This window comes from Nymphaea colorata, chromosome 5, assembly GCF_008831285.2.
Source record: "Nymphaea colorata isolate Beijing-Zhang1983 chromosome 5, ASM883128v2, whole genome shotgun sequence".
Taxonomy (NCBI): Eukaryota; Viridiplantae; Streptophyta; class Magnoliopsida; order Nymphaeales; family Nymphaeaceae; genus Nymphaea; species Nymphaea colorata.
Genome location: NC_045142.1, coordinates 21,798,385 through 21,811,555, shown reverse-complemented (window position 1 = coordinate 21,811,555; position 13,171 = coordinate 21,798,385). Strand labels below are relative to the sequence as shown.

Below are 13,171 nucleotides of genomic sequence, written 5' to 3'. Positions count from 1 at the left end.
CAAAGTTAAACATGACCTTATTGTAAGTCTTAGTATTGCATCATTCATGGCATTTTATTAGAACCACCCCAAGGTTTTTAAAAGGTAAAGGTGGACTGCGAATAGGCGATGAATGTCTGAAATGCTGCTTTGTTGGAAGTGGTCCTGCAATAAAGTTTTGAACCTTGCTACAGTGTTGGACTTATGACGTTGAAGTAGAATTTTTCAAATTCTGACCGGTCAATTGGATTTGAATCAGACTTTGGATGTCAAACAGTGGCAAGACACATCCCTTTCTATGCCACCTTTGGTGTAAACTAGCAATGTTCAATGGACCACAATTGAACGTATCTTTTACCATATTTGATAAATTGGATGTTTATGTATTTGGATTTAAATTCAGATTTGAATATGAATAAAGTATATATTATTCCTTCAGTCCTTTTTTATGTTCACAATCTGAATTTTTGATCTGCATCTGACACTTGTTTTTCACATTCAAATCTTACTTAAATATACAACTGAATTTAAATTGAATTATGATATGTTAAAAATTAACTTATAAATTGTATGGATGGTGGGTATAATTTATTTATTTTAAAATTAATCTGGAACCGGAAACCAATCACATAGTTGTTTGAAACTGAACCCAATTAGTTATGTCATTTCTCAAAAGCTAATATGATCCGGTTTTCTATTCAAATGTTAGACTCCGCTTTGAATAATATCTATTGACATCCCCAAAATCATTTGGCTCGTAGAGTTTGCACTGTAAGGATGAGATATTCAGGGTCGGGTCAAGCTTAATTCCTATGCAAAAATATAATATGAGAAGGAAACAAGAAAGTGATGGTCTTCTGAGAAGCGTTGAAGTCATCGCCCATCCTTCATCATCAGGCACTCGGACGTAGACCCGAATGTGGTTATTTAATTGCCACCATTTGTGGTTACTTAATTATGCTTGTGATTGGCGAGTGATTCATAAAGAAAGCAGAGTGGTTGGATGAAAAGTCTAACCCTAGAACAAGTTCTCCCAATCCCAAAAAAGGGAGAAAGGGAAGAAAAGAAAAGAAAGTTCCACACTTAAAAATATGGTTGTGTGCCCATTGATATCAAGCCTCATGGTGTTTGTTTGACCAGACTTTTAAAGACCACAAAATCTTGACCATAAGCCACAGGTTTTTCTAAAATAATAAAAAAAGATTTTATTTAAGGGGCCCTTTTCTGCCATATTCTCAAAGCACATGTCAATATAAAAGGAATGAGGATGCGATCGGGATTCTAATCAAATATACTCTTAATTGTATCCACTTTCTCTGATATTTACATATTCAGATTAGGGATGCCAATGAATTGGATTCAAATCAAATGTCTCCTAATTGTATCCACTTTTTTGGAAATTACATATTTTGTAATAGGAAGTGCTATCAAAGTTGGTCAATTCAAATCGGATCGATGGGACCGATTCAAATTGGTTGTTGGTTCGAGGGTGCCATATGCCATTTCTAACTATTTATATATTTTTTCTATTTCAATTAATGCTTCTATGTTTCCACTTTTTTTTTTTTCTCAAAAATGGATTCCTAAATAATTTTGCCAATTTCATTCCAAACACGATTCTGATAGCATTGGTAATAGGTGTTGTTTGTTAATGTGCATATGGCTCTGGACGTTGTTGCAGAAAGATTGAATCTAAAATTACCATTGAGATCCAGACCCGGCCGGACCTGGGCAAATGGGTCTTCGGTTTTCAGATCCAATTCAATTCTTACAGAATCCAATATAAACTTCTGCTGATCATATATTACCAGACTAAATGATTTGTTTCTTTCCTTTACTTTCCACAAAAAATTGAAACTTACAAAGTTTAGAAAAAAAAATCAGAGGAAAAATGAAAGAAATAACAAGTCAAAATCGCATTGTAACTAATATTTCTCTTCTTCTTATCCTTTTGGAAAAGATAGCAATCTTTGTTATTACAAATCTAAGTCTTCAACGAAATAGCACCCATAATTCCCTGGTATGCATAATGCTGAAGATCTGGATCCTGATCCAGTTAAGCTGTCTATGTTGTCCAAAATAGATTGGGCTGGACCGAATCCACACAAACACACAGATTTATGCTAACCCAACTCAATCAATGTATGGATCGGTCTAAAATTTGCATCTCGATTAAAATTTGTGGATCAAAAATATGATGTTCATCCCTCATTTTATTCAAACCACAGATCCCAATTGGGGGTCTTATCCGATCAAATTTAGCAACATACCAATCCGACTGCAAATCCCGTCACTCCGCTCAAGTAAGTGCACAAAATCTGGATCAATCAAATGTGGGTTTACTATAAAATTTCATCCAAATCCGACTACCATTAATCAACAGTAAGTGAATAATTAACTAAATGATAATCTAACATCATCTACACATGGGATTCTCTTCCACTCGGATTGCATTTGGTTTCTTGGGTGTTTGATGTCTTAGAATTCTGATTCCATAATCAAATTTCCACTCAACCTAGAATGTGAATGAAAATTCCAATTCCAATTTTCCTCTTGAGTTTGCTAGATGGAATTTTATGAATTAAGCTCTTCATGCCTTGCGCCACAAAGAGAGGTGACAAGGATTCCAGAATTCTGGATCGTAATTCTGCCTCATAAGGTGGGATCATAGTTCTAGAATTTTGATTTTGGAATGAACCTATAATTCCTGAATCAAAATTCTTTGTTTGATAATGCAATTCTCATTTTTAAAGAATAAGAATAATAATTCTAGAATTCCACTGATTCCAAGTGAATCAAGCACTTCCTAAAGGCTCCGTCGAGAGGCCGACTATTATGAATTTAGCTGGAAACCTGCAATTGTGTTTTTGAATATTTCTTTCAGAATGGATCAACAATGATCATTTAGCTAGTCCTGTTAATTACAATCCATGAAGTGGCTAAGAGGAATCCAATAATTTGAGGGCCCAATTTTATCATGACCCAATGTTTGATTGGTGCAAAATACAAAAAAAAAGTTGGCAAAAATTAGGAGACATCAGAATTAATCACATCCATTTTAAGTTGAGTCATCTAATTGATATGTGTTTCCATCTCAATCAACACTTCCAAACAAAAAGTGACTGATGGCTAGTAACACAACGTTGTAGAGTTGTTTCTCAAATTGATAAAGGCAGCTCTTACCCGATTTAATTACAAATTATAATGAGTGAATGATGACTCTCATTTTTCATAGTCACTCAACCATCTAACTAAAGCCACTCATTTGAAACAGATGGATGGTTGAGAAAAAAACATGAAAAAAAATGTGTAAACTAACGTAATATGATGAGAATGCCTATCACCTTTTTTTTTCTTGTTTTTCTTTTAATCATCTATTATGTTGGATCATCTAGTCTTGACTAGATGAATGGTTGACTATGAATGATATATATATATATATATATATATATATATATATATATAAGAGAGAGAGAGAGAGAGAGAGACACACACACACACACACAAAAACACATCACATATCTCAATATGAGATTCAAACGTATATTTTCAAGACTGATATATGTTCCTGGAACTGTAGATGTCCCACCATTTTAACCTTCAGTAGCCCTATATTTTCAAGACTGATACGTGTTCCTTGGAAACCTCTGAACTCTAGATGTGTCCTTCCACTTTAACTTCACTAAACCTATCGAGGTGAAAGTCACCTTTGTTGCACGACTTTAAGGGGGTGTTTGATTCATTTGGAATCAATAGAATTTTAAAATCATTATTCTCATTTTTTGAAAATGGGAATTGCATTATCAAACAAAGAATTTTAGTTTTGATACCACCAAGTGGTTGAATTATGATTCCAAAGTTCTGGAACTTTTAATCTCTCTTTAGGGCCCAAGACATGAAGAATTCTACAAATTTGATTCCATTTTTGTAAATCAAGTTATATTTAGTTCTAGAATAAAAATTCCACACTAACAAATTCAAGGGAAAATTGGAACTGGGATTTTCATTCCAATTCCAGGTTAGGGTAGAAAACTGATCATAGAATTTTGATTCTAGAAACAAAATTCCAAGACAAGAAGGCCCGTTTAAAGAAATGTGTGATTGTTTACAATCTCTTTTAGGCATTGAAACCAAAACAAGCCTTTTTCGGATGTTTTCAATGTAAAAAGTAAAATGAAGTTTTCAGGTTTGGGTCCGACAAAACTCCTTAGTTTGAAGAATTATGTATCTTAGTGGGTATCTTTGGACACATCACAAAATACGCCACATTAGCTCGATGGATCTACAATATAAAGCAATCAAACAAACACCATTTATTTCATTTTTGAAATTTGAAGAATAAATAGAAGATTTAAAGATTTTATGTTGAATAGGCATTTGTTTGACAAGGGCAGGGGGTCATCGGGGACAATTAGTCGGGTCAATCAAACGCCCAGTAAAAGACGTGGAAGAGTTTCTTTCAATCTCAACCTCCAAGCATTCAATATGCACCCAAAGCATCAAACAAATTTATTCATTTCATTCCCCGTGTTTGCAAGTGGCGACGTCAACCACATGCATCCGAAGGTCTACGTAAGCTGACCTACTTGGCTCTTCTATTTCACATTCCTCTTAACAAGGAAAAGTCTGTATATATTTCGTAAATGAAAAATAAATGAAAGCAATCAAATGGACACATGAAGTCTAATGTTAAACTTTTGACCTCCTTCAACTCAAAAGAAAATAATATTGTCATAAGTCAAGCTGATATTGATATATTCATTTTATCGGCAGCCGGTTGCTGGTAATCATGCAGTGATCTACTAGTTGACGATACTACGCAACCATGGATGACCACGTGAGGCATGGATTTCGGCTTTCGACGCAAGAGCATAATGCCCATCGTTCAAGATCTTAACCCTCAATTTGAATGTTGCACCGCACCATCTTAAGACGCAACAGCATGATGCCCACGAAAATCAAACTAGAGACCTGCTATTAACAGACTCCTAACCTAACAAGGTGTGCTATGCCCTTTGAAACATTCATTAACGAGATTATAGGCTTCACTAACTTGGCCTTGGATAAAGTAACTTTTGTTGGTGCGACTTTAAGGATGCGTTTGATTGTTTACAAACTTTTTCTTTAAGGTTGATTGTTTACCAACTTTTTTAAGGATTGAAAATCATAACAAACCCTTTTCAGATATTTTCAATGTAAAATGTAAGAACTATAGATTTTAATGGGGATCTTTGGATGCATCCACATTAAATCTAGGGATCTAAAATATAAAACAATCAAACACACCCTTGTAATTTATTTAAGAAAATTGGAGAATAAATGGAGGAATTGAAGTTTGTTTGTTGGAATAGGCATTGTTTGACGAGCGCAGGAGGGCCATCGTGGACAACTTATAGGAGTAATCAAACACGCAGTAAAGGACATGGAAGAGTTTCTTTCAATCTCAATATCCAAGAATTCAATATGCCGAATTGGGAGTAATCAAACACACATTTATTCATTTATTTTCCTACGTTTGGGAGTGCCGACGTTAACAACGTTCATTCAAAAGTCTACGTGAGTTTGATTGACGTTGACTCTGCTGACCTACTTGGGTCTCCTCTAGTTAACAAGGAAAAAAGAATATACATTTCATGAATGAAAAAGAGAGTATACAAATGGTAATTAGTAGGTCTTCTATTTTACATTCCTCTAGTTAACAAGCAAAAAAGAGTATATATTTCATAAATGAAAAAGTGACTTAAACATACAAATGGTAAGTCTGGCTGACCTTATATATATATATATATATATATAAGATGTGGAACTCTCTTCTCATCCGATGCTCTCGTTGAAGGAAACCAAGACCATAAGCCCTTTCCGTTGTGATCGGTTACTGCATGTGGACGTGCACAGTTTGTTTATTTATATTTTAGTGGTGTTCAGCCATTTCTTCTTTTGGATATTAGTGCTTCTCAGCTATTTTATTGTATTTAAAGTGTTTAAGATTTTTTAAAAGGTCTAAAATTTCGTAACCCTTATTGCCCTTTAGCCTTATTTTTTTTTAGCTCTCCCACTATAATTGATATTAATATTGGAAGTTGAATTGGTGATTTTCTTTTAAATTGCCTTTAAAATGGGAAAATAAAAGAAAAATGTTAGTAGAAGGTGACACCGGCAATCTTCAAGTAGTAAAACGCTAATTTTGCTATGGTCCTGTTCTTTTGCATTTGGCTGAATTATAAATCACTGGTTCACTATGTTTTGAATCTTTTTTTTTGTTTTTAACCACAACTTTCTTATGTTTAAAAAGAGACTTGGTTGGATAAACGGGAGGAAATATCCCCACACTAGTGAAGGACAAGGTCTCTCCCCTTTCTCTTTATCCCTCAAGGTTTGATGACAAAGTTTGGTGCATCTGAGTCACATATATATATATATATATACTTAAATTAGCCTGCTACCTATGGTTATTTTTTATTTCCATTGCAAAAGTCGCAACTAGTTGGTTGGTCATGGTTTTCAGCAACATAATGCACATTTTGCCATGATTTTTAATAATAAAAGAATAAATGACTCTTATAACATCAAAATTTTCATAGTAAAATTTTCAATCTTTTTTTACAAAAATAACTTGAAGTAAAACATGATTTATATTAAATTAGTGTTTATAAACATATTTTGTTTAAAATATTTTTTAACACAAATTTAAAAGGTCTGGCTTTTGCCTCCTCTATATTTACTCAATTCCCTTGGCCATTGCACTGCATCAGGCAACGTACACCTGCCTTATACAATTGCTGTGATTGAATGGACCTCAAGGCAATCGAAGGAATATATATATATATATATATATTATATGTATATATTCAGAATTTGGATATAATGGCCTACTCCGACCAATATCTGCATGGGGTAAGTTGGTCCAATAAGCTTATATTCGTTATCTTAATGGAGCTTTGTCTGGAACTGGATCCAAACCTAATACCCGAATCACTTCAGTAGGAAACTTCCTCCACCTGTTGAATTCCAAACAGGCGAGTCCAAACGTTGGCGAGCTCATAGACGCTTTGCATGGGATCCACAAAAAAGAGTTACAGGGCGTCAATGGGTCGGACCCACCCACCTGTAATTGGTTCAGATCCTAATTTCTTGAAAAGTATTAGCAGTCAAATCCAAATTCAGATCCGACGGAATCTTCCATAAGTAAAACCGTGGCCTGAGACTAAAAGTCAAACATCGTTACAGCCAGAGGTAAATGTACTTCACTTTTTCAAACTTGAAAACTTTCGGATTTTAAATGAGATCCGTTTCCGAGCATTTACTAACGGGACTCATCGGATCCAATTTAAATGCTCCATGGGCCAAAGCCGACCCGGTCCTTTCTTCAAAGCCTGGACTCCAGCCAATTTGACGCAAGATCCACAGTCAAGAATCCAAATTAACTCATTCAACAGGAAAGATCCCCATTCCATTCACTATTCAATTTGTACAATATTTTCTCACCAGATCTACAGCTCCATACACGTAAGGATCCAAACTTTTGGTTTTGTACATAGCTTGAACAACGTCTGAATCTGAATCCGAATCCAATTCTAATGAAAAATAAAAAAATACCCCAGTTAATCAAATCTAGTGTTAACCATATCCAGATCCAAACACAGTCAGTTTTGTAACACTTTGAAAGCTCAGTCTTCACAAGATGTTAGAGGACTTACAAATGAAGTTGTTAGGTGGTGGATTGTCCTAGTTTCTTGCCCTTTTTAGGGAAGGAATCAAAATTGCTGGGTGGAGGGGGCAAGTTGGGATCCTCTAGGTTGAAAGTCCAAGTCCTCTGTGAGAGTGGGTCGGGTCGTGAGATTTGGTATCAGAGGTATAAGGTTCCATGCATGTGTTGAAGGGAGTGAATAAAATTATGAAGGATACTAGAACACTTGTAAATGAGATCGTTAAGTGATGGGTTGTCCAGGTTTTTACCTTTTTTTAAAAGAAATAAACCAAATCTGCTTCGAAGGGGAGGGGAGGATGAGATGGAATGCTGGTTGGGATCTGCCATAACCAGAGAGTGGGTCGGGTCGGGTCGGGTCGTGACAAGTTTATTATCTGCAGCAAATTTGATTTTGTATATGCGTACACTGTGTACAACTGTATCTCAATCCGATTAAACAAAGCAATACCCAATTAACCAAATCTAGTAGGAACTACGTCCAGATCCAAATTCAATCGTTTTGATACTATACTTCCCGTGGCCCAGGCGGGCTAGGCAGTGGTACCAATTTGAACCTAGTCTTGGACCTAGTCATACATGGGCTCGACAGAAGATCCACCTGACTCGTCTCTAGAGACCATCTATTTGGAGTCTTCCGTCGACATGTTGACCAGTCACCATCTTCCACTCGTAGAAGAAGAAGAAGAAGAAGAACAGGTTTTCTCTGTAAAGACCAAAATAAAATAACAGAAAATTGGAGAAAGAATAGAGAGAGGAAAGTTCACGAGGACTGAGACCAAGTCTTCCATTCAAACACCCCCAAGACCTAACGTGTAGAAGCAGGAGCCATTTTTTTCTACCAACGTTCCTTTTCTCCTCCCTTTATATACAACCCCTCCACCTGAGCTCCGACCGAGCCATACCAGACCCAACCGGCCGGCGATAATGGAGGACTACCTCTACTTCGCTCTTCATGGCTGCTTCCTCGCCAGAGAGTTCGAGAACAGTCCCCCGACCCAACCAGACGAGTTCTACAAGTCATGCCAAACCATCGCCGAGGCCTTCACGAGGGCCATGAACTGCCTTAACTCACGGAACCCGGTGACCGCCTTGCTCCGCCTGCCGGACGTCAATGGGGAGCAGCCGGACTTCGCCGGGATCCAGCTTGAGTCCTCCAGGGCAATGGACCACGTCGTGCACAGCAACGGCGTCGACCTCCTGGTGCAACTCGGTGGCTGCAGCCAATCCCCCGAGACCGCCGTGGCCGAGCCGTCGGTCTCCGGCGCCGCTGGTTTTCCGACCTTGCCGGGATTGAAGAAGAGGTAAAAGGTTTCCTAGTTCCGGGAACAGTATGAAACAGAAACCGTGGATTCCGATTGCGTGATAGAAGTGTTACAAATTAAATTGGTGTTTTTATGTTGCAGGAGAGGATCTTACGAGAAGAGGACGATAAGGGTTCCCGCACCACCGATCGGGAACGTCGACAGCATGCCGGACGACGGCTATACATGGAGGAAATACGGGCAGAAGGACATACTGGGGTCAACATATCCAAGGTAGTAAACGCTATACTCTGAAAAGTTTAAACATGGTTGCGGGAAAAATGGCCGTTCATGCAGGAAGAAGCTGTTTTTTTTTTTTTTTTCCCGCCAAATTCGAACAATATTGACCAGAAACCAGACCGCCGACGTCTCTCTCTCTCCGATGGAGCTCCCCTTGGCTTCCTTCTTCTTCATTCAATTTTCTTCCTATCCTTCCTGGAATCAGTATTGAGAGGACTGAGATCGGTGAAATTGCTGGTGGCATGGCGTTTTCCGACCATTGAGCGATGGTTCATGACCTTTCTCTCCATTTCTCTCAACCATTCAAAAAGGGTTCCACCACCTCTAGCGCCTCCGGCTAGGCTCCGGACGTGTTGATGGTACATCTTCAGTTTGATTCTCATGGTCGCTACTCAATCATGTGTCTTGTATTTAGAGGTAGAGTGCTTGCTTCATTCATTCAGGACTCTATCTCAAACACCGACCTAACCTTAGACCCAAGAGGCACATAACCCAAGAGGCACATAAGTAAAAAAAGGGATCAGATCTCATTTTGGGTATAGATCATGGATCTCAAATGAGATACTGATATAATTGGATGAATCTCCTTTCTTGGATTCACTTCTGGATTTTTCATCTTTTCATCTAAACCAGGTTTGTTAGAATGCAATTTGGGGGCTGCGTCAATCCAATTTGTTATACATAGACTCATAATTCCCAGCCGTTGCTCCTACTCAAATTTTGGATCCACTATTATGATCAAGTCCATTAGACCCGTTTGGCATCATTCTCTGAATGAATTGAAGTACAGCCCGCATCGACCTTTCGTCTCTCTTGACCTGTGTTCCTCCATCGTTGTCATGTTTGCAACAGTGAATCTGAGAAATGTGGAACGCACGGACAACTCCGTTCGCCAGTTCCATTTCACTTTAAGATGGCCTCTCTTGAGGCCCCGGAACGGGGGCGTTCCGGTTCCGGTAGTTCCGCAAATACAGCCGCCCTCAGAACGGGACAAGGTTGTGATGTCAGAAGAAGTCAATATTTGTTACCTAAAACCGGCGGCTATCTTCCGAGCAGAAAGAGCGCAACTGACCAAATGTGTCCAAAATGATCAGCCATTACCACTTCTATAATAATCCAAATGGTCCAACAAGTTCAGCTACTCGAGCCAAAACTGGACCTAGAAAGGGAAAAGCGAGCCAATTAGCTTAAGAGTTTCATCTTAACCATATAAACTAATTTAGATCCGATAAATTAGTATCAGTTTCTTCATCCAAAGCCCAGATGTAGATCCAAAACCTGAAAAACATATGAACCAAGATTTCCAAACCATTTCTTTCGAGACTGATGTTGAACTCAATCAATTCTTGCCAAAAAGACAAACCCCAAGTATTGAACTCTTGACCTCCTTTAGTTGGAGCATCTTAAACTTGATCTTCCACTTAATAGATGGGTACAACCCCTAAAGTACATTTAGATGGACTACGGTCTCTTCAAAATATCTCTTATTCTCAAGAGTATTCAGAACATAGATCCAAACTAAAAGATCCAATCCAGTTTTATCAAAGGAGCAGTCAACGGATCTAAAACTGCCCAAATTTACCAGTCAAAATCCTGTTGCCACGATCCATCCTCCGATTTAGAACTGTTAGTCAACGCTTTCAAATTTTGACCGTTCAAATTTTCAGACTTTTTGAAAATTCGTTGCCCTTGCCTGGTTGCTTCCCTTCCACCAGGAGCTACTACCGGTGCACCAACAAGACGTTCTACGGCTGCGATGCGAAGAAGCAGGTGCAACGGACGGACGACGATCCTCGCACGTATGAGATCACCTACTGCGGCCACCACACGTGCCACACTACGGGGCCGCTGCCCGTGGCCGCCAACCCGGTCGCCGCTGCCGAGCAGGAGATGCTTGAGCCCTTGCCCGCCGGAGGGTTCGCCGGCACCGGACCACTCTTTCCGGTGAGGGAAGCGCCTGTGAAGACCATGGAGCAGCAGCTGCTGGAGTATGCAGACGCCATATTCAATTCAGGCAGCAGCAGCAGCAACAGCATGGACTCATTCTTCTCACCCAAAGGGGAGAGGTAGGGAAACGTGTTACCCGATGAAGGCCATATTCGTCCAACAATGGGTCTTGACCTAATGGTTGACTTCTTGATTGTCCGTTCATAAATTTAAGTTTTCGTTCCTGTTTTTTGGGGTCTCAAATTTATTTAGAATTAGGATTTTAATCACCGTGTTTGGTGGATGTAATTGTTTGTAAGTAGACATGTCTTCAAATTAAGGACTAATTCGTCGAATTAGGGTTCGTTCATTACCGTCTAGTGAACCTCTGCAATGTTCTCACACCAATAATATTCAAGAACAATGCGATTTTATTGCCGGACCTTTTTTTTTTTTAAAAAAAAGATGTAAGATGCATACAGGTAAGAAATAAAAGAATGTGAAAAATAGATAGGATAATGTGGAGTTATACTCAAATGGTTTCTTCCAAGTCATCCAATTTAAAGAAGTTAGGGGCTGTTTGACATTAGAAACACAAAATAGGGACAAATTGATGAGACACTAGAGACAGATTGATGGAACAAGTGTTTCCACAATCCATCCCCGTTTTGGAGTATATTTATGAAAAACCTAGATGGTGTTCCTAAAGCCAAACAGCCCCTCAACCCACTTACATTATCCAAACGTAATATTTTAAAATTGGCCCTAGTTTGAGGACTATATTGCAAAAAAGGTGCCCATTTTAAGCCGTTTTTCAAGTTAGTACTTATCATTTGCACCACTGGAGCCTATTGGCCCTTCCATTTAGTATAGAGTTGTTTATGAAGTACGAAACTTATTTAACGTTTAAAACACAGACCTTATTTAGCTTCAAGTAATCTTTAAACTTCTTAGTATTTGCCTTACTGAAAGGGCAAAAGAAGTCAAAAGCCTTCGTTGGAGCTAGGGGTGAACACGAGCCAAGTCTAGCGTGAGTTCAGTCAGCTCGAACTCGACTCGACTAATGAAACCTCGAGCTCTACTCGGTTCAAGCTCAAAAAGTAGCTCGACGGAAGCAGCTCCAGCTTGACCTGGCACTTACGAGTTTTCAGCTCGAGCTCGACTCAATTAAGGCTAGACAAACTCGTTTTAATAGAATTGATATTCATGGTTACGTGTTGAGCTCGAGCTCGATTAACACTTGACAAACTCGTTTGAATAGAATTAATATTCATTGTTATGTGTTGAGCTCGAGCTCAACGCGATTAAGGCTCGACAAACTCGTAAACTCATTTGAATATATCGACTTGATTAAGGCTCGATTAAGGCTCGAACTCGACTTGGTAATTACGTGTTGAACTCGAACTCAACTCGATTATTTGGATGAGTCGACTCATGAACTCGAGCTCGACTCGTTAAGCAAATTATTCAACTCGAATTCGTTCACAAGCTGAACTACAAGTCAAGCTTGAGTAGCTCGACTCGTTGTTCACCGCTACTTGGAGCACCATTGCAGGCTGGTTTCGAGATGGTTTTACCCATTGCTGAAATCCAACATATATCATGCCTTCAGTCCCAAAGGATTTTGCATAGCTGGTCGAGCTAGGAGCTTGTTAAGCAAAACATTCGATGTTCAATTATCGTGAAGCCTCTGGACACTTTTCGAGTTGCAACCTATGCTGTTTATTTGAGACTCAATAAAGAAATTAGCCAAGGACAGAGGCAAGTCTCGGGTTCTCCTTGATGGGATCCAATTTGGTCTCAAAAACTTGGATCCAAGTCTGAGTATCAATCCAATTAGATAAATCCAAGTGGGCTGGACTTGGTAAAACTGGGTCTGGTTCCTCTTTTACATCCTCATATTCTATGGTTTGGTATAAATTACTGTAACTATTTTTTTGCTTTCACTTTATTTTTTAGGGTATTGTCCCATCTGGTCAACAACTAGATCCCCAAACAACGGCGGAGGGCGGAGCTA

At 38.7% G+C, this 13,171-nt stretch overlaps 1 protein-coding gene across 1 annotated transcript; it reads left to right on the top strand.

Moving 5' to 3' along the window:
* The first annotated feature begins 8,609 nt into the window (after positions 1-8,609).
* On the top strand, positions 8,610-11,375 carry LOC116255249 (WRKY transcription factor 55). The gene is made up of 3 exons (XM_031631023.2): positions 8,610-8,988; positions 9,091-9,222; positions 10,944-11,375. The coding sequence occupies exons 1-3, from the start codon at positions 8,612-8,614 to the stop codon at positions 11,296-11,298; spliced, it is 864 nt and encodes a 287-aa protein (XP_031486883.1). The 5' UTR covers positions 8,610-8,611; the 3' UTR covers positions 11,299-11,375.
* The last annotated feature ends 1,796 nt before the right edge of the window (positions 11,376-13,171 follow it).